The sequence below is a fragment of the Pristis pectinata genome, chromosome 2, assembly GCF_009764475.1.
Source record: "Pristis pectinata isolate sPriPec2 chromosome 2, sPriPec2.1.pri, whole genome shotgun sequence".
In the NCBI taxonomy this organism is placed as follows: domain Eukaryota; kingdom Metazoa; phylum Chordata; class Chondrichthyes; order Rhinopristiformes; family Pristidae; genus Pristis; species Pristis pectinata.
In genome coordinates, this window is record NC_067406.1 from 92486251 (window position 1) to 92509522 (window position 23272).

General features: G+C 39.1%; 1 protein-coding gene across 2 annotated transcripts in view; it reads left to right on the forward strand.

Annotated features, from left to right (window-relative positions):
- The window catches only part of prss12 (serine protease 12), a 96353-nt gene extending 73765 nt beyond the window's left edge, over nt 1–22588 (forward strand). For both annotated transcript variants that reach the window (XM_052041280.1, XM_052041281.1), the window contains exons 10-13: nt 1635–1713; nt 3356–3478; nt 14583–14863; nt 21285–22588. In XM_052041280.1, the coding sequence (XP_051897240.1) occupies nt 1635–1713; nt 3356–3478; nt 14583–14863; nt 21285–21592 (791 nt within the window). In that variant the 3' untranslated portion in view covers nt 21593–22588. The remainder of the gene's footprint in view (nt 1–1634; nt 1714–3355; nt 3479–14582; nt 14864–21284) is intronic.
- Nucleotides 22589–23272: the final 684 nt, after the last annotated feature.

Here is a 23272-nt window from a genome sequence, read left to right on the forward strand (position 1 = left end):
ATTCAGTCAATGATGTGCAGTTTTATTTTGAATAGGTTGTAATTATGTGACATCGATCCCACTGAAGACTAATGTGGCTAACATTCAAAAAAGAAGAATTCATCATATTTCTATGGCCTCCTGAAATCACTGGAGTGCAAAATTGGGCAAAGGAGATGTTTGACTCACATCTACCTCTTTCTCAGTTGCCAGATTGGGTTAAGTCAGGACTCCCATTCACTTTTAATGATATAGCTTCTAGGAGTGTAGAAGGATCTTGCCCTATGCTCAGCAAAGCAGGAACCAGTTGCTGGCAGAGCCATTAGGTACATCTGTGGTTAAGGTGGTTTTCCTCTGTTTGTGATTCTCATGCATAAAGAATCATGTGGGTGAAACAAACAGAAGAAATTCAGATAGGCGGGATTACAGAGGTCCACATATAATACCAAGAAGAGAATTAGATAGGCCTTGTTACAAATGTGCAATCCTCCCTCCCTATATGGTCTGCACATGCAATCCTTTACCAGCTAGCATTATAAGAGAAAAATATGTCCAACTGCCTCCTCGTCTGATCATACTTCAAAAACTGCCAAGTGACCGATTTTCTGGATAGCCTTTATACTTTGAAGCTATTTGGATAATGATGGTTTCATTCATCTGGCATACACCTTCTCAAATTCACTGAAATTGATCTGATTTTCTGTTGTATGTTTCTTGGAAAATTGATGGCCTATATGTGGAAATGGCATAGAAGAAAAATTTCAGCAATACACAACTTTGTTTTGGGGAAGTTAGCAAATGTACATTGAGGTTACCAGCAGATATGGAGTGAAAGCTAGCAGAAATTTAGCACACCAACATTTAGCTGTTAATGACACGTATACAATGATAAACATGTGCCTAATTGGCAATGTGATCCCTGGATTAGTAAGAGATCATGCACTATATAATTAGGCTTTATTCTGAATTGTTTTGGATGATTCCTCAATTTGCACGGTCCCAATGAAGACCTTCTTTCGGTGGGAATGCATCTTGTGATGCTACAGGCACTGCCCAGCTTATTGCTTGCAAACACTGTCATCCTGAAACAATCTATTGAATGAAGAAATCTCTCCACATCTAAATTCTAAATGGTTAGTCCTCTTATTCTGAGACTGTGATATTTGGTTCTAATTTACCACCCAGAGGATACATTCTTCTAGCATCAATTGGTTTAAGAATTGTTTACATTTCAGTGAGATCACCTTTCATTCTTCTAAATTCTCAGGAACATAGGCCTGGTCTCCTCAGTCGATCCTGAATGGACATTCTCTCCAGCCCAGGAACAGATTAATAAAAAGATATATCTAAACCAAGAATTTCAATTACAAGTTGGGCCTAAAGTATGTGATACTCTGTAGGTGCCAAGGAAGCAATGAAATATATGAACAGTTGAACGAAGTGAAATGGGAAGAAACTTGGAAAATATTCAAAATTTGGATGAAAAAGCCATTAGCTCCATAATTTGTACAGAGGGATTATACTATTTCTGGCATTGTAAACAAACATTCATTATAATGTGGAAACTAAATGCTTTCCCTTCAATGTTCAAAGCTTCAGTAAAAATATATTTCATAATAAATAACTCTGAGTATCATTGCTTTTAAACCTTTTAGGGTCCATGAATTCTCTCTGTGGCTTACGATTATTAAACCAACGGCAAAAACGGATCATTGGTGGGAAAAATTCTCTAAGGTCAGTAAATATTTCATTGCATAAAATAAATTTTCTTAGGAAATTGTTACATTGGTAATTTTCCATATATTTATAGATTGCCAAAACATATGTGCAAATTATTGTCTTGTTGCCTCATTCAATATGTTGGTAAAGCATATATGTTGAAGATTTACAGAAAGGTCTGTTGCAATATTTGAGAGAATTAAAACAGATATAAGGCTCTTACGCTATTTAGTCTCATTTGATTTGATATTGGTATGGATCCAGTATGATACCAAGTGTTGAGCTAATCAATTTTTAAATGCATAATGAATATGATCAGAAAAACTATATTATAAATGTTCAGCTTGAATTATACTAGGGGTAATTTACAATAGCCAATTAACCCATGGCTTAGGAAACCCACACAGTCACATGAAGAATGTACAAACTTCACACGGACAGCCCCCAAAGTCATGATGAAGCCCAGGTGGCTGGAGCTGTGTGGCATGAGAACTAATTGTTGACTACTGTGCCACAAGTTGGACTACAGAGTCGGAAATGGAGTATTCAGCCAGGTCACAGTGGCAACATCTTACTTGTACATGCCTGCCATCATTGAGTGAAAATATGAACTGACTTAGCTCTACTGTCAATCATGGTTGAGTGTTCATTCAGTAGCCTGGAACACCACTCAGGTGATGGTTTTAGACTGCTGGCAATGGTTAAACATAAGTGGTTGCTGATGGATGCCAGATCCACTAAACAACTTGAGAGCTCAATAAACCTAATCAGGACAGGAAAAGATGTTGGTCTACACAGAATAGCTTCCAACATTGAGGACCATTTTGAGCCTCTGTGACCAGTGATATAAAATAGCAAGCACAAAGTTTAACTTTGTTGTTTTGACATTGGCACTGGAGTTCAACTAAGATTAAGCTGCACACCAGAGATTTGAGTACATGATCAAGACTAATAATATCGAGAAAATGTAGCACTATTGCAGGTACAGTATTTTAGATAAGATGCTAAATTGAGGCCTCACTTGCTCCATAAGGACATAAAAGATGCTGAGGCACTGCTTTAATAAATGCAGGGTACTTATTCCCTGTATCCAAGAATATTTCTCTCTCAAACAATATCATCAAAAAAGAAATTATCTGGTCCATCTTTGCCATTTGTGGAACTTGCTGTACAACTTAACACAAATAAGTGTAAGAAAATGTGTGTTTCTTATGTTACAACAGTGAGACCAATGATACAAGTAAATACAGTAATTCAGTGACTGAAAGGTTCTTTTGGGATGTTTCAAGGCTTTGAAAGGAGCTATAGAAATGCATTACAATAAAGGATTTTGGAACTTTTATACATTGCAACTCAGCACAATGGAAAATGCTTCTGCAATGTAAATAGGAGAGAAGAAAAATAATAAGCCACATGATATATGCTATTTGAATTCAGATCTTCAGTTTAGTAGATAATGAAAATGCAATGGAAACACACACTTAATTTCTCGTGTAAGCTAGCAAAGCAACAACAGCTGAGATCTCCTGACACAACTGCAAGGGTAAGATTTTCTGTCAGTGTGAGTGACAAGATCCATGTGCTGGCCTTTCTATTGTGTTTGCTGGGCCCCTGGTGATTAATGCCTTTTTAATGTTTGGCTTCCTGCCTTACACAGGGGCGGGTGGCCTTGGCAGGCAGCCATCCGACTGAGAGCATCCCATGGAGAAGGGAGACTGCTGTGCGGTGCCACTCTCATTGGCAGCTGTTGGGTCCTGACTGCAGCTCACTGCTTTAAAAGGTCAGTCTTCTAATTGAAATAATTTAATCAGCATAATTAAAAGGAGATAATGATCTTTCTCCCTGGAGGACTATTGTAGTCTGGTATAATTTGCTGCAATTGGCTTTGAATGGCTCGATGGAAGACATATTTCCGTGGGTAAGTGTTGCAGGTGTTAGTCTATGTATGTGTCAAATTACCCAGAATTAATGGAGTTTCTATCGAAAGGATCACATAGCTTGCAAAGACTCTTTGTTTGCAGCAAAGGCTTCTCAAAAAGTTTCGGCTCCAAATTTTTTGTAGGTGGAATGGATTATCTTGTAATAGGAAGAAGTACTGAGGACAACAAGGCCACAAGATGTGCTCCAGCAGTAGAACATCACCAAGAGTGGCTCACCATCACTGACTGAGTCCTAAGAGCGCAGCTAACAGATAGGTCGTGCAACAGATGATGAGAGAATTATGATGAGGGAAAAGGCTGGATGTTCTGTGGTGAATGACTCAACCCTTGACACCCTAAATTAATTCTTCATCAACAAATCAAGGATGTGATGCAATACCTTCCATTTATCTGCGTGACCGTTGCTCTACCAACAATCAAGAAGCTCAAAGCCATACAGAATGAAACAACTTGCTTGACTGGCATTTTATCCATTACACAAGCAGGTACACTCTCTACCACTAGCATACTGTGGTAACAGTCTGTACTACTTAAAAGATGCAATGCAAGAAATCCCCAAATGTATTTGACAGCACCTCTCAAACATGTAACCACTGTCATCTAGAAGGACAAAGGCACAACTGTTAGGAAACACCATCACCTAAAAGTTCACCTCCATGTTACACACCATCCTGACATGGAAAAATATTGCTGCTTCTTTATTGTGGCCGTATCAAAATCCTGGACCCGTGACCACCAGAAGTACCACACCTGTTCAAGGAAGTGGCTCTCCATCACCTTCTCAAGGACAATTAGGAATGGGGAATAGTTGCTGGCTTTGCCATGGACATCCACAGCCCATAAATGAACAACAAAATGATAGCTGTGATATCAGTGGCAGGTAATAGGCACAAAGGCCTGGATGAAGGGTGAGCAAAAGTTCCATGAGCTTGCATGTGTGGTCAAGTTCAGTGATTACAATATTAAATACCGTATTCCATCAGCTGCACCAATGGACTCAGACCCTGTTCAAAGTACCACTCCCACAGCATTCACTTACTAATAATCAGGACTCACACCGAATGTCATGATTTCTGTGGCTCAAAGACTCACACCTACATCTCACTGATTGCATGCACTGCTCACTGTTAAAGCACCCATACACACGAAACACTCACTAACACACACTGTTTTCTTATTTGCATAGCAACTGATAGATGGGGGCAAGTGTGGTTGCATCACCTTCCTCCAGTTGAGAAGGCAGCGCAGACCTTTGTGGAAGGGGCCATGACTGAGCTTGTGGCCAATGGTAGAGTTGAAACCACAGAAGATGACAGTATCCTCACATCTAATTCTCCTTTTGTATTCCACTCCCCCTCTCTGCTTTATCCCCTCTCTCTACGATCTCACATGTTACAAAACACAGCTCTGCGATAAGCATGCCCCTACTGCACCATCCCCCTGCCCCATGTCTCTCTCCACCATTAAGCTGTCAGTGTGCTTTTCCTCTTTAAGACAGCCAGGAACTGCAGCCTGGTTAGGCAGTCATTGAAGAGTAAGGAAAGAGTGAATTTGGAGACACTCAATTTTCCACTCCTATCCAACAGCTCAAACACTGACTGTGCACCACTCAGAAGTTACGTTAGAGAAGGGATTTACAAGTGGTAGGTCACCAAGCATGGGTGGCCTGCAGGGCAAGGGAAATGTTGGTGTAAATGCACAGATCATGAAACAGACATTATACACATGCTTTCTGACTCAAAAGAACACCTTGATGTGGCAGCTTACAGAAGGCTGATGATATGCTTCACAGCATGGAACTGGTGGGCAACTCCTTCCATATGCACGTGGAGCTCACCATCTTCTGATGGCCAGTACCGCAGCTTCCATTGCAACACAAGCAAAGCTCAAACAACATCTTAACAACAGTGACTTCCAGCGTTCAAGCTCAGACATCCATCTTCATGGGTGTAGATACCAGTGTTCAAAGGAGTTTCTAGGGTGTCACCGAAATGGAGAAGCTTCTCCTTCAACAAACTTCTAAGGCTGCAGAGAGACAACCTGAGGGGAGTGGCGGCTGGTCTGTAGAGCACGAATCTACTGTCCTCTCTCAGAATGACAGGTTCTTTACCAGTGTTTGGTGTTACCTGTCAGACACCACAGACTGCTCCAGTTCATGTTGGGGAAGTGCACTCCAAAGCTGGGCCTTCAAAGCTTGTCATCCTGCAAAACCTTCTCCATTCTCCATTCTCCATCTCCTCCTTCTTCATCACCCTTTCACCAGCCACACAGCTGTCAATGGGACTGCGCTGCTAGAAAATTAAACCAGGCAAAGGAAGGTGGGTTGTGGTTGTAATTTAATAATTCCAGCCCCAGGATATCTCGGCAGGCGTTCCTGAGGTGGTATCATAAGCCCAAACACCTTCAGCTATTTCATCAAAATGTTATATGTGGGGATTGCTGATGATTGCACAATGTTCAATTCCATTTGCAACTCCTCAACAAGTGAGGCCATTCCATGCTTGACTGCAGCAAGGCCTAGACAGCAATCAAGCATGGGCTAATATGTGGAAAGTAATATTCATGCTACAAAGTACCAGGCAATGTTCATCTCCAGCAAGGGAGTCTAATCAATTGACCTTGATATTCAACAGCATTAGCATTTCTGACTCACCCACCATCGACATGAGAGTCATCATTAATGAGAAACTCAGTTGTTCAGTCACGTAAGTACTGTGGCTGCAAGTGCAGGTCAGAGGCGGAGTAGCCTGCATCCTGACACTCCAAAGACTTTCCACCAACTACAAGTCAGGTGACTGTGATTTCCACTTGCCTGGACAAGTTAATCTCTAACAACACTCAAGAAGTTTGACACTATATAGAACAAAGCACCCACTTGACTTGAACCCCAAACATTCATTTCTGTCTCCACTGACTTATCATGGATGCAGTGTATACATCTACAAAGTGCACTGCAGTTACTCTCCTGATCCACTCCAACCGCATTGCCCAAGCCTACGACCTGTGCCAGGTTAAAGAACAGAGGCTTCAAGTGCCATCATTTACATGTTCCCCTCTACATTACACACCACTTCAAAATGTGTCACCCTTCCTTCATCTAAATCCAGGAACTCCCCTCCCAACTGCACTATAGAAGTATTTTCACCAGAAGGATTGCAGTGGTTTAAGAAAGCCACTTACCACCACCTTCTTGGGGGTAATTAGGGATGGGCAATAATTGCTGGCTTTGGCAGTAAAAAAGAAATTAAAAACAACATGCAGAACAGGCACTAAAGAAATGCACAGCTATTATTAGTTGATGTTTGTATCCATTTTGACATGCTTTTCATTTATAGGTTCAATAATGTAAGTTAATTGTTGACATAGAGTGTTGGTGAAGTATCCCAGAAAGTGTCCCACTGTGATTCTTTCAACATCCGAAGCTTTAAGCAGCATTCAGAATACTATGCATTGACATTTATTTCCAATCATGTTGAGATAATTAAGCAAGGGCATTGGGTCAAATGCTAGGCACTAAACTGCAGTGCAGCTTCATTAAAGAGCAATAGCATGCTTTTTAAATGGCAATTCACTTACTAAGTATTCTCCAGAAGCTCTTTGTAGCTTGCTTCATCTTTTTTACCAAAATGGTTCCATGCGCTAAATGTGAGCTAAACAATATTTCAAGAATCCACGTTAGTCGTTGAGTTCCTGAAGGAATTCCCAAAATCATCCGTTGCATTTATTTCATGTGTTGTACAATTTATCAACTAAATTTTTAACTGCTTGCAAAACGTGAAAGGTTCTTAAAGAAAATTTAAGCAACATTACAATAATTAACAAATGAATAAATAATATTCTTCTTCATTTTGATTGCTGTTCTTTGATACAGGATACGAATCATATATCCTACTTCTCTCTAATTCTGCATAAGACATATATGTGGATGTCTGGCTGACTTGCTGCCAGGAAAATCCCATGTTAAAATTTATCTGAGTAATTTGATTATATTGCAGGCAACATGTGCTTTATGGATTATAGGTCTTGGGATGAGGTAGTCGTGATCAGATTCCCTTTTACAAACCATAATGTATAACAATCATTACAAATACAGTGTGCATATGGTAGAACAATGGGGAATTCTTCCTTCAAGTTAGGCAATGACGAAATATGAGCTGCTGTGCAGTAAATAAATCACAGTGTTGCTTTCCAATGACTGTCAGTGAAAGGCACTGATCACAAGGTAATTTCACGTCTTCACTCTCCTGACTCTGTTCTTCTTCAGTTGCTGAGTAGTGGTTTAAAAAAATCGCTATAAGCGAGCAGCTAAATTTATGTTGCAGACTCCCGGAAGAGAAAGCTTTCAAGTCAGGACAGGCTCATAAAACAAAATATGACTTGTATATTATTTGGTGTGCATTACTTGACTGTCACTTAGCAAGTATCAGTAGTGATAAAATAAGTTGTTTCTCCTTTTCTCCCATATTTAGATATTGTCTTTGCTTTGCTCTCCATATTTCGTCATTTTCCAAATAAACCTTCCTCAGAATATATCAATGTTGTCACATGAAAAAGAAGTAATTGTACTTGTCAATAGCTGGAGTAACAAAGTTGGCATGAGTTCAGAAAAGAGAAACCTGTCTTTCTTTAGCCTTTTCATAGACTCGGAGTTATACAGCATTTTGTAATAGGAATTTTAAAATTCTATTTCAATAAAAACTTTGAAAAGCTAAACATATAATCTGGTTTTTAAATTTCTCTTCTGAGCTTATTAACATAACATCTCTACTATAGCACTATTACCTTAAAATAGGTCAGTATTAAGTTTGTCACAATATAAACTGGAACACAGAAGGCCAAGAGGAAACTTAATTGAGATGCATATTACGAGGGAGCAAGACACAAGGATTCAATTCTCATAGCTGAGGGACAAAAAACAAGGGGCAGAGACTTAAAGTAACCAATGGTAGGATCAGAGAGGAGATGAGGGAAAAAGTTTTCACCCAGAAGATAGAATGCAAATAGGATTAATATAGTAAGAACTTGATGGACATCCTTTTGCAAACAATAGGAAGGTTTTCACTACGAGGACAGTTCTCAGTTTCCTTATCTTTTTTTGGAAATCTTTTCAGGGAACTGTTATCTTCACTCAATCTTGCCCTCAGGTAACGATGAAATCAAGGAAATGTGTAAGAAACTGAAGGAGGAAAATGGATGTTTTTCACTTTGGGTTGTTGGTCGGATTGTCCCACACAAAACCACTGTCTATGACGTCTGTCCTCCCACTCACCTAGAGTTCCCTTTCCTAGATACAGAGGGCTGACCAAGCTGATCCCCACACATTGTTGCCCAAATTGGATTTATAGTCCAGACCTTTTTACATCCACGGTCTGAACATGGACCAAAGGGCTGAACTCTAGAGGTGAGTTAAGAGTTATCAGGCAGCCCTGATAAATCTGAACTCAGTGTGCTTCAGGGAAAATCACTCCCGTCGTTAGAGTCTTAGCTTGCACAAAGAAAGATGGATATGTCAATTGGTGATCAATTATCCCAGAGTTGATTGTATCATTGCAGGAATTCCTCGGGGCAGTTTCCTGGGCCCAACTGTTCAGCTGCTTCATTAATGACTTTTTTTAATCATGCTAGAAATTTGCAGATAATTGCAGAATGTTCAACTCCATTCACTACTCCTCATCAAAGGAAGAAGTATTGGACAATATACAAGCATGAGCTGATAAGTTGGTGTGCATTTGCATAATAAAACTGCCAAGCAATAACTGTCTCTTGACAAAAGAGAATTCAAACACTTCCCCTTGGAATTCAATAATATTGCCATCACTGAGCCCCCAGCATCAACATTCTGGGAGTCACCATTGATCAGAAACTCAAATGGATTAGCCACATAAATACTGTGACCGTAAGAGCTGATCAGAGACTGAGTATTTGGTGGTGCATGACTCACCTGACACCTTCCACTATCTACAAACCATAAGTCAGGGTTGTGACAGGACATTCTGATATGTGGAGCTCCAGCAACACTCGAGAATCTTAAAACTTCCCAGAATAAAGCAACCTACTTGAGTAACACCATATCTACCAACCTTACCATTCATTCCCTCCACCACCATTGCACCACAGCTGCAATGTGTTCCATCCACAAGATGCCCTGCAATTATTCACCTGCGGCTACTCTGATAGCACCTCCCAAACCTTTGACCTCCAGCAGCTAAGAGGAGGCAGGGGCAGCAGGTGTAAGGGAACACCATCACTTGGAGGTTCCTCTCCAAGTCATACATCATCCTGACTTGGAAACATATCCCCATTCATTTATTATCACTGGTTCTAAATCCTAGAACTCTCTATCTGACCATATTTTGGGAGTACCTTTACCAGAAAAACTGGAGCAGCTCAAGAAGGCCACTCATCACCATCTCAAGAGTAGTCTGAGATGGGCTATAAGAACAGTCTTGCCAGTATTAGTTTAGGGCCTAAATTTTTCTGAAAGTTTAACTTTCTTTATGCTTGCTTATATGTTTGTAGAATCACTTGTTTGTCCGTAAACGTTCAGTAGATTTTCAGTAATTTGCAGTATAGTTGGTTCTGTGCTTCTGTAGCTTCTTTGTCTGTAAGCCTGAGATGTCATGGCAGTGTAAACCAAGACTGTCCTTGTTGTCTCATAGGCTGTTCTCAGGGGAAGAGACCCTTATCTATCCAGCTTGAACCAGTTTTCAGTTAAAGAAAGACCATGAGGCAGGTTCTTTGTTAGAGTATGTTAGAGTGAGTGAGAGTGAGTTAGTTACAGTTAGAGTTCGTGTTACTTGTTCACAGTTCTTTTCTGCCATTTCATTGTATTGAACATCTAATAAAACAGCTGTGACCACAAGATTTGCACTCATTCTTGACTTCTGAAGAATGTTCTGGACAATATCATCTGCAGATCCAACACCAGCAATGCCCATAACTCAAAAAATGAATGAAGTATCCAACAGTAGCCTTTGAGAAGCCCAGTGTGTTTATTCATCCAGCAATAGGTTCAGCTACTCAAAGTCTGCTCCACCAACAATAGGTCAAGGCCAATTCTAGCTCAGCTATGTTTACCTGTCTTAACTTCAAAGCTTTCACTTCCTCTCACTAACTCATTCTGGCTTTTCACATATTCTTGCACATCCAAGATGAACCAAATCAAATCAATTGCTAAAGCAGGTCGATCTTGGACTTTTTTGAGAACTGCTTTTGGGTAGTTAGGTGGAGAGAACAAATTGGAAAGAAAGGTGAGAAATCTGTTTGAGGATATTTTTTTCTCAGAAAATTGATTAAGAAAGGTGGATTAGAATGGACTTAAAAAAAGTACTTTTTATATAAATAAGAAAAAGTGGACAGAAGATAGAGGGAGAAGTAATACTTGTAAGAGTTTTCAGAATTTATTCATGATTCAAAATGTTAATGGATATTAATGCTTGTTATTTAAGCCTCTTCATCGCCACAGCATCAATCTTTGCATCAATATCACATTGATATTGACTAATAATTTACACAATGGTCATTGCATAAGGATGTCATTTCTCAGTTTGTGCTGATAATTTGTTTTTTAATATTATTTTTGTTGTATAGAAAATTAACTCATGGCCAAGTTCGCTTTGTATAAAATGGGCATGTTTAAACTTGAAAATACTAATGGTCCCATCATTAATATTGTACTCCTGCTGCCTTCATTTTGATCACTGAAGTGTGGATAGTGCATCAGTACTCGCATCATCCTTGAAACTGTATCCAAAAATCCTGGTAGTAGGCTTCTCTCAGCTTTTCTTCTTCTTATGGTTGACAATGACTTGCTTCCACTCTGGTTCTGAGGGGCAGGTGGTGCTTGACAGGGTATCTGTTGGGTAGCTTAAATTGTTTGCTTGACCTCTGCATGGCCCTGCTAAACAAAAACCTGAGGTGATATGTGTCATCTAGGATATTTCTTCTCCATTTTGATTGGCTAATGGCCAGAGAGTCTCATGAGACAATACATTACATTTCTTCAAGGAGACCTTGAGAATGTTTTCTCTATCCTGAAAATCTCTTGATTCCAATTCTGAGACTCTAAAATTTTGATGTTCAGGGAATATCACCTCAGAAGCTCTTAATATTGTAACCATGAATATCAAATATAATAGAATTTGAACCTCCATTAGGTTGATTTGCTGTTAAGTGTTCTAGTTAACATAGTAAGTATTTTTTGATATGTAATATGGAAAATTGCAGAAGATATTATTCCTAAGTAATTATATTGTAGCTTTGTAGTTTATTGATATGTTTTGATTAATTTATGGGATTACTAATATTTTAAGACATACCCCTTTTTTCCCCAATGAAAGAGCATAAAGTTTTTTTAATTTTTCTTTTCGCCAATGATTTCAAGTTAAAATCAAATCGAAAAAATATTTAAGACCAATACTTCTTTTGATATTGGAATAGAAATAATTCTTTGATAACTCTGTATTCTTGGATTTACTCCAAGTTAATTTATATCCTAGCAGTCTCTTGAAATCATTCAAGAATGAAGTGCTTCAAATCAGAATATTTAGAGAATGAAAATGCAATTTGCCAGACTTGGCATTTCATGTTCACTCCTGTTTTCTCACTGTTGTTCAATGTCTGGTTCTTCCAACCTAAGATGCAAATGTTTCCAATGGCGAAGTGATTCAACGTTAAATAGCTATGATCTACGCCTTTGCCTAAATCAAGGAATCATGATGAATACGTTGAAATTACTCTCTGATAATTGCTTGAATTTCATGGTCAGTGGCAAAATGACAGCACTTGCAGCTGACCTCATTGAAAGCTCACTCCAAGGATCTAGCAATCGATACTGCATTTATTTCACTGTTTCCAATGTTATTTGCTTCCAGGCATCACTTCAAAGAGATCACGAATGTCTGTAGCTGTGGCAGTATCAAGCTAGCTAAGCAGCCAAATACATTATAGAATTCTCAAAGAAAGAAAATCAACAAAGAAATAGCACATTTTTAGCCAATATTTTAATCAGTTTATAGAGTGTTAAATAAATATCACAAATTACACATTTGTGAAAAATCAAATATCATATTTAAGCCATTTAAACATTACACTATACCATGAAGCATTGATGTAAGGAAAGTAATCTACCTAGATATAAAAGGACTGGATTTTGAGGAGAAATGCCTACTATTCCATGGAGAGTGGCAAAATTTCCAATATAAGTGTCACAAAGTATGGGATTTCTGCATGAACATAGAAGTCCTGAATTTGTTGGACAATATTTCCCAGCCGTTTTAGGTTGTTTCTGATGATGAGCTCTCATGGAGCAGAATCGCAGTAAATCCCCCAGCACTTAAGCAGGGGTATCTGCCAGCAGAATATATGCCAATTTAGGCCTGGCACAGGAACAGCATCTTCATTCATTTGCAAGGTAATAGTTAATTTATATTTGATGGAATTAACTGAGTTTGGTTAATGTTTTGAATAGTTTAAACAATATCTCAAGTGTTTTTACTTTATTTTTGATTTACTTCTTAATATTTTATAATTTTAACATAAATAATTTCACTGATTTTTAATTGTTTTTGAATGCTTTTCAATGTCTCTGAATGTCAGAGACATTTAGAAATATTTAGTTTTTGGCACATTTAAAAGTCAGCTAAGCCAGAGGAAAGCTTTTAGCTGGCTGTCAATTTTTTCAACTGTTCTGTAGGCAGGACTTGTTCTGGATCTCTGCCATTTAGCAATATTTATGCACACAAGGGCTTATCACCACATAGGAACTTGCACTGAAGATTAAGCTGGCTCGGGACTACAATTGACAATGACCTTTCAGCCAAAGGTAACTTCAGATTCACCACAGAGGTCAGCAGTGAGCAAAGAAAGTTCACTATTTACAGGAAATTCTAGGCAAAATTAAAATAAGACAACTACAATCCACATATAAAAATGTTTTCAATAGTAAGGGAGTTTCTGAGGAATTATTATAGCTTAGTATGCCATTAAAAATTCACTTTGATTTTGCTCAACAAAGTGTTATGTTCAGAATATTTCAGAATATTATTTAAGAACATTTCACACCAAGGTTAGTTGGCAAATAAGAGAAATTTGTGTCAACTCAACTGATTTTCCTTTATTGTGATGGGGAAGGCTGCAGATCAATGGAGACTAAGGAGAAAGGCTTAATCACTGACAACTTTGGGATTTCCATGTTAAACTGGGCATGCACAGAAATGCCAAAGTACTGTCAGTTTCATAGTGCAAACGTCAATAGTTTCACTGTCATTAGAATGGAAAAATTCTTGTCATTAATAGTGAAATTGGTAATATCTTTGTCTGATGCTCCTTTGTACACTATTTTGTTAAGGATGCTAATTTCAAAAAAGTGAAAAGCCAATATTTTGTTTGATATTCTAACTTAGTCTCACCTGATATTTAACTACTGAAAGATGAAAAGATCATTCCATTTTCCTCTCAAATGTTCAAAGTTAAGAATCATGGCCATCGGAGAACCAGGGATGTAGATATCTGCTGTTTGATATTTAAACAAAATTATAATTAAATATTTCATCAAATTTATATCTTCATTATAGATAGTGAACAGCAAGCATCTCCTGCCCAGATTCGATTGAGCTTTGTTTGTTGCACATTTTTTCTTCTTATTATTCTCTTATCTTGATTCAGTAACACTCTCTTATGTGGTTCACTTAACAAACTGTCAAACTGCATCATGCCTAGAAATTCATCGCTGGTCAGTGACTCTGAATGCACTATGTAGTAACGTCAGAGTGTTGTACCCTGCTTCCAAAGTTCAATCCATTGAAGCTAACATTTAGTGCAGGTCATTATTCTTTTAATCAAGTGAACCCAAGGTAACTGTAATTCATTAAGTTAGAGCTCTTCTATGTTGTGTGTTCTATTAAATAAAACTTCCTTCTTAAATTTATTCCTTCTCTTTGATAGGTATGGCAACAGCACAAAAAACTATATTGTGCGTGTTGGTGATTACCACACATTAGTATCTGAGGAATATGAGGAAGATCTTGAAGTGAAGAGCATTATTGTCCACAAGGACTATAAGCCTGATGCTAATGACTATGACATTGCATTGATAAAGCTTGAAGGAGACCAGGAACATTGCATCAAATTCAATGCCCATGTCCTTCCAGCCTGTTTGCCACACAGGAGAGAACGTACAGAAAGAAAAGGTTCAAACTGCTACATTACTGGATGGGGTGACACAGGTACTAATGAATACTGTGAACTAATATCCCAATAAGCAGTTAAGGAGAGTAAAGTGTAACTATGATTCATTGAAGCTAAATAATTCTAGATCTTGATTAGTGTCTGAAAATAATGTCCAAAATTCAGTAGATTCTTTCCTCATGGTTGATAAAATAGTGAATTTATTTATTTGAGTGTTTGCGCAACTATTTATGCATTAATCTAAAACATGATGGTAAATTAATCTGGCAATATAAAGAATCACTGTTAACATACTCAAGGAGCCTTGTCAGTCACAGGCAGAGATTTGAGTGTTCAAATAGACTAATGGTAAGTGAATCACCAGGGTTGTCATGATTTTTGATTTGTGCTATCTTCTTGAAGTCATTAATCAGATGCAGATAGTGCTCCTAACCATATTACCCCATATCTGGATAGTTAAGCACTTACTAAGACATAATGTAGCATGTTATTACTATTTACTTTTCTATGTCTTGCTCTGTGTTTTAAGTAACAAATTATTATGCCTTTCATTTGTGGTGACATCACTAAGTTCAAAGTCATAGAGTCGTGGAGTTACAGAGCATGGAAATAGAGCAATGGGCATCCAACTGTATTAATCCCACCTTCTAGCACTTGGCCCACCGGCCCCTGTCTCACCCCTCCCCCTCTCCTCTTTACACTAACAGTATCTGCTCAGTCCTGATGTAGCTTCTCCACCTGAAACATTGACGATTCCTTTCCCCCCACAGATGCTGCTCAACCCACTGAGTTCCTCCAACAGTTTGCTTAAGCCTTCAGTTGTCTAGCCAATTCAAGTGCTCATCTAGGCAACTCTGCTTCCACCAGTCTCTCTAGAAGTGCATTCCAGGTTCTCACCACTCTCTGCGTGCAAAAGGTTCCCCTCGAATCCCCTCTAAATCTCTTGCCCCTTACCATAAAACTAGTTTGTGTTTCTTACTCCAACCTATTTAGAATAAGTTAAAACTACTAGATCTGAAAATCTGTGGCCATTCCAGTGGACTCCCACTACAACTTTCAGTAGAGTCTCTTGGAGTGTTTATTAGTTAGGCCGTTATCTAGCGATGATATCTAATGATTGGCTGGTGGGGGATGGGGCAGGTATTCTGTCCATCTCAAACATAAAGGAATGAGTGGGAACCCCAAATGTTGGAGCTTTTGGCTTCCAGGCTCACTTAGAGACCTAGTACATGGTCAGTGGCAGCATTTCTAGTTAGCACCAATTGATTAGTCAGTGAAAATAAGATCAACATAAAGGTTCAGGTGAGGACCATGGACCCCCAAAGATTAAGCAATGGATTTTTAATTTTTTTATATTTGTGATGACCATGTCCCTCCCAGATTTCTTGCTTGGATTTCAGACTCTTTGGTGGGATTTGAAACCAGAAACATTCTGTGACATGTCACTAGTGCTGTAAACTCTGGTGACTCCACCAGCCCATCTCACCACTTTATGTCAGAATGTGCTACCTTGGAGGTTTTACTCTGTTATTGTAAGTTGTTGCTGTTAACATTTTCCTTATCTATCTTAATCTGATATTTAGTCCATGAAGAAGAGAGTGGCGGGGGTGGGGGGGATGTGGAGAGGGGTAATTTTGGATGGGAAACCTTGTATTAAGTGTACTCCTTGACTGATCTTCATTAAAATTGGAAGAGGGTAGATTGAAGATGAGTTGAGATTCGATTTGGGAATTACGATATTTCCTACTCATACTTATCTACATAATGTTGGGGGTTAGAATTCCTCATTTTATGTCCACTTTTGTAATATAAGTTGTTCCTTACAATTATGTTGCACTATAATTACACCTTCCCATCAACAGCAGTATTGATGTACCTCAGCTTTGTGGCCTTTGTGAGCTCCATCCCTATGCTCTAACCAGCCCTAATTGTAATGAACATTGCTTTGTCTCATAGCTTTTGTCTCAAAATCACGGCAGAATGTGTCGTTATGAAACCTGGCTAACCAGGCACAGTTATGCCCTGACTCACATCCCGCTGGTTTACATCTTCCAGTTCCTCAGCCTATGCACAGGGAAATATCTACCTCCCAAGCAAAGCAAAATAATAACATAAAATCAAGGCAGAGGATAAAGTGAGGGCAATTGAATGATTTTAAAATGCTAGCTATATTCTAGCTATTAAATGAGGGTCCAATTGTTTCCAGCCCTCTAATCCTACTTTATTTGATGGTAACGTTCAGTTATAACTCCTTGCTTACATCAGTGCTGGCCAACAGATGCCTGATAAAAGCAGCCACTTAGCTCAGGGACAATCAGCACAATGATAATCCTGGCAGTGATCTGGAATGCGCAATCTGAAAGGATATTGGAAGCAGATTCAAGCAACCTTTGAAAGGGAACAGGACAGATACTTCTAAAGAAACAAAAAAGGAATAGCTATAGGGAAGGGATCTATGTGAACAACTCTTTTAAATGGCCAGCAGAGGCATGATGAGGCAAATGGCATCTTGCTCCCTGCAATCTATGATACTATAAGGTAATAACAAGCAGACATTCACCAGAGAGTGTTACTAATTACTTTTTCTGTTGTACAGGAGAATCACTTTAATGGTTAATCACAGTTGATCAATAATGTACAATTATATGAACAAAATTACTGGAGTTCCACTTTAAACACTTACCCTTGTTTAACCGTTCAGATCTGAAACAAAGGTTACTTGACAGGGTTGCTGGTGATTTCATTGGAGTGATCATTAACTGGCTCACTCACTAATTTCCCTGAAGTTTTTCAACAGATGAGCTTTGGAGCATTGTGTCACAATCTCCAAATTTCCCCGATTGCCGTGCTTCATTTGATATCTTTTAGAAAACAGAACTTGACAATAGAAAATGAAAAAAAGCATATGAAATAAATATTAATGTGGGACAAAATGGATTGTTATAGGATTGCAGTTTCAGTGTCTTTTTCAAAAATTGATGTTCACGGACCTAATTCTTTACAATTACCTACAACTTTGTTGCAAATTTCCCCCTTGTTAGAGATTCTGCACCATTTGTAAAGTGAAATCTTTAGGCTAAAATTTGGGGTTATCATTTTCTCAGAGGGACCCATGAACTGGGAGCACATGTTAGGAATCTAATGGACAGAAAATAATGACATTGCAAAGTTCATCTACATCTGAAAGGTACTGATACTTGTTCCCAAGGTGTAGATGGTGCACTAAAATAGTGAGAAACACCAACAAAAATTACCTCTTCCATTTGGCAAGGATGCAGAAGTTAATGGCTGACCACCCACATGCGTAGATCCATGAAACTATAGTTTAGTGTTCAGTCGTGGAATTTCTGGCCTCTTCCCATTTTATCTGATTTATAAGTAAATTGGCAGGAGGGAAGAGTTAGAACATAGAACATAGAACTACAGCACAGTACAGGCCCTTCGGCCCACAATGTTGTGCCAACATTTTATCCTGCTCTAAGATCTATCTAACCTTTCCCTCCCACATAGCCCCCTATTTTTCTATCATTCATGTGTCTATCTAAGAGTCTTTTAAATGTCCCTAATGTCCCACTGCCCCCACAACCTCTGCCGGCAGTGCGTTCCACGCACCCACCACTCTCTGTGTAAGAAACTTACCTCTGACATCCCCCTTATACCTTCCTCCAATCACCTTAAAATTATGTCCCCTCATGTTAGCCATTGTCCCACTGGGAAAATGTCTCTGACTGTCCCCTCGATCTATGCTTCTTATCATCTTGCTGTTGTCATTGTGTTGTTGACTACAGTATATAAAACATTCTCCTACCCAGGACTACAGCCATGCCATCAGTTCAATGTGGTATATTGGTGTGAGGGTAGACAAACTACAGACATATATTGATGGCCGTGGGGAGGATATTGCATTATTATTTATCTTATATATGTATTAAGTCTGAGTCATGGTTGTGTCCAGGATGTCATAGGGGAGTGAAGGCTGGGAAGTTGAGAATCAGAATGGAGGTGTCAATGCTGATTGGTAATTAGAGGGGTTCAGATGTGCTTTAGGGGAAGGGTGGGGTTCCAGGCATGTCAGTAGTAGTTGGGGGTTGGTGTTGAAGAGGATTCATGTTAAATCAGCAGGTTGGTTGTTGAAGTTTGTGATGAGTGAGGTCATAAGATCAATACATGCCTAGGTAAAATTTGAGTAGGAGCCACAGACATGATACCTGCCTCTATCTGACACACTTTGATTTTATTTCCTTTGCTTCACTGTCAACATTTTAGTTGCTGTCCTGGAATTGTTCTCCATTGCATTCCTAGTCCAATGGTTTTGGCCAGACTGTCGATGTTACTTATCTTTCAATGCATTATCACATTTCACGTTGTCAGCACAATACTTTGTTGATTCCTTCTTTACAGCGATTGATTTAAATGGAGAAGATACGTATTCACACAAGCACAAATATGTACATTGCTACAACAGTTTGCATGTGTATTATGCACATACTCATGCATGCTCACATCAGTTAGTGACTTATTTTCATATATGCCATTACTTCCTGTCACTCTGGCAAAAGAACATACACTGTCACTAACATTAATGTGGGCTTGCACTCCGAACCTCTGTATACACATTACCCTGCAAAATTCATAGATCATTGTGGGCTTATTCAGTCTCCAAATGTATTGGGTAAGCAAATCAGTTCCAACTATTTGCAGCCAGATATAAATCCAATAATCAGTCGAACACTGACAATAAAATGGTTAAATGAAATAGATCACCAAACATATTCTGGAATAGAACTTCTTGTAACATATGGACAAAATTGTCAACTTAGTTTGAGAGGAATCAAACTAAAATGATGGTTGGGACTAATCATTTTTATCTGTGTCTAAGTATATTCTGAACATCAGCATCTTGGTAAGAAATGAATATTCAAGGCACTGTGGGGGTGAAATTGGATTGCATTGGTGTGCATTTGCCAGCTGGAATGACCCCAGGGCTGGAACAACTAGGCCAAAGTCAGTAGTGGGACTTGGATCTTATTTATCTGAATGCCTGCTGCCCAATCCCAAATGCTCACCAGTGAAACAGATTTAAATTTGAGGTTGTTGTATTGCCAGCAGAGGCACCAAAAAGAGCTCCTGGGAAATACACAGGAAGCAATTGGGAAGAATGGGAATTGATCAGACAAGGACTGTGTCCAAACCTTAGCACTTGTAGTGGAACTCAAAGGATGACTCCTTCTCCTCTCATCCCTACTTTCAATTGAGTGGTTTTAATGAGACATTTTGGTGGCACACCATTTTTTAAAGAGCTACTGCATTTGAAACTTTACAGCCTTGATTATCCTGAAATTAGCTTGGTGCCTGCTGGATTTAGGGTATCCTAATTTCAGGTAAGGGTCCAGAAAAAGACACTGTACCCACCTTTCACCTTTAGAAAGAGCCTGATGTCCATTTGAGGTGAAAGCCCCAGACACCTGCTTATTTTAACCTTTACCATTCCAGCTGGAAATTATGTGCAAACATGGGGTGGCACAGTAGTGTAGTGGTTAGCGCGACGCTATTACAGTGCCAATGATCGGGGTTCGACTCCCACCGCTGTCTGTAAGGAGTTTGTACGTTCTCCCGTGTCTGCATGGGTTTCCTCCGGGTGCTCCGGTTTCCTCCCACATTGCAAAGACGTACAGGTAGGTTAATTTGGGTTTAAAATGAGCAGCGCGGACTTGTTGGGCCAGAAGGGCCTGTTACCATGCTGTAAATAAAATTTTAAAAAAAATTACTGGCACATTGGATGTTAGGATTTCTTTTGCACTACCACAGTTTGCACTACTATGCACCATTCTGTTGTTTTTGTGCTCGTTGCTGTACTTATTGTTGTATTTATTATACCGTGTATATTGTTTATGAGCTTCATTGCAGTCTGGTGTATATGACAATAAATTAAACTAAACTAACTAGGCAGCCTCTCCATGTCTGAGCCTAGAATTTGGGTGCTCTGGTTTCCTCCCACATTCCAAAAACGTATGGGTTAGGAAGTTGTGGACATGCTATGTTGGCACTGGAAGCATGGCGACACTTGCAGGCTGCCCCCAGAACACTCTACACAAAAGATGCATTTCACTGTGTGTTTTGATGTACATGTGACTAATAAAGATATCTTACTTTAGACTGTCTGGGCTTGCACCTCTGTGATTTGTAATTAATTATTGGAGATTTGAGAGTGACGTTCTTTATTTTGAGTATTTAATTATGGAAAATCGTCAGTTCAAAATGAAATTACTTTTTCATGACCCTGCAACAAATTATAGGTTCTATGGATTCAATGGGCCAAATGGCCTCCTTTTATGTTGTATGGAAAGTTATGCTATTGCTTACCCGGAGTATGTTCTGGTTGAATAAAATGTTGGACAGTGGAGTGGTACATCAGAAATTTGACAAAAGACCAATTATGACTTTGTGTCTCTGCTGCAGGAAGAGCTTATTCAAAGACGCTGCAGCAAGCTGCCATCCCATTGCTTCCCAAAAGGCGTTGTGAGGGCCGCTACAGGCAGAGGTTCACTGGCAGGATGCTCTGTGCAGGAAACTTACTGGACCACAAGCGAGTAGACAGCTGCCAAGGAGATAGTGGTGGACCACTGATGTGTGAAAGAGCAGGAGGTCGCTGGGTAGTGTTTGGTGTGACCTCCTGGGGACATGGCTGTGGTATAAAGGAAACCCCAGGTGTCTACACAAGAGTTTCTGCTTTTGTGCCTTGGATTGAACGTGTGACTAACCTGTAAGTCGCTGGGATCAGAAGACTGGTGCTGACTGCCAATGGAGCATCACATATCCCTCACTCTCCATTGCTTCCCCCATGAAGGAGCTCCCCAAATTCATTCTCCCAACAACAAGAGCACTCCAAGAACTCAAGGACCAAGAGAGCAACCTCAGTGTGGTGCTTCCATAATTACAGAGCAACAACAGAACTGGAGAAATGATGGTGATTGTGTCAATCATTTAGAGGGCTGAGAACATTTTTTAGGGGATTTTATCTTGCTGCAAATGCACTGCACAATATAAAATGCATAGACGTTTTGATTTTCTTTCCGATCCAGCAGTTTCTATTTTCCTGGACTGGGAACACATTATTGAGAATAATTATTGAGACTTATTTATTTATACTTTTTCATATTTTGGTCACTCAGTGGTGCCCCATTGAAGGGAGAAGCTAAACAGCTGCATCACTTTAGCTATGTTAGGAGCAGCACACTGAATAAGCACAGAACCTTGCTGTCTTAAAAAGATCCATTCATACAGGCTGTAAGTCAACAAGCAAATGGGGGAAGTGCAGAACAGTGTCAACACTCTATATTCATATAATGATAACAGCATTTATATCCAAACTAACCTGAGAAAATTGCACTAACTTATATGATAAGGTTTCTCCAGTTTAACTGAAAGCACAAATTGCAAAGGACAAAAAAATAGGGAACCAACATGAACGAGAGTGTTCAGTCAAGTATTTGCTTGCCCTGAAATTTTGTTGATTACTTGAAAAATTGTATAAACTTGTTTTTAATCTGCTTGCCACAATTATATACGAACTACAAATGAAAATGCTTTGTCAACTTTATTGGTTCCAACTGTGAAATGAGTTTGATGGAGGAAGAAGCTACCAATAGAAGTTCAGTATAAATCTCCATTGAGTCAGTCCAGTATGCATTGCTCAACAGCAGAAGGAATGAAATATGGCAAATTCAAAGTGGAGTTAAGCAGCCAGTTAAAAATTTGATGAGGCTGTGTAATAGTTTTGATACAGGGCTCATAACCTTAAGGTTGTGAATTCTGTATAATTGTGAGGTGGTATTAGAAAAATGGCAATAAAATCTGTTGGATTGTTATTAAAAAACAAATGTATCACTAAATCCTTCCAGCAAGTGAATCCATTATTTCCACTTACCAAATAGAACATAGAATAAATAGCACAGCACAAGAATAGGCTCTTCAGCCTATGATGCCAATCTAAACAAATCCCGTCTGCCAGCACAAGGTCCATATCCTTCTATTCCCTGCCTGTTCATGTGTCTGTCTAAATGCTTCTTAAACATTGCTATTGTATCTGCTACTACTACTTCCCTTGGCAGCCCATTGCAGTCTTCTATCACCCTCTTTGTAAGAAACTTGCCTCACAAATCTTCTTTAAACTTTGCCCCTCTTAAACCTATGCCCTCTAATATTTAGAGTCATAGAGTAATTCCTCTCATAATTTTAGGTACTGCTATCAAGTCTCCCCTCAGCCTCCAGCACTCCAGAGAAAGCAATTCAAGTTTGTCTAACTTCTCCTTATAACTAATACTCTCTAATCCAGGCAATTTCCTGGTGAATTTCTGCTGCACCCTCTCCAAAACCTCCACATCCGTCCTGCAATGCAGCAACAAGAACTGCAAACAAAACTCCAAATGTGGCCAAAAAACCCAAAA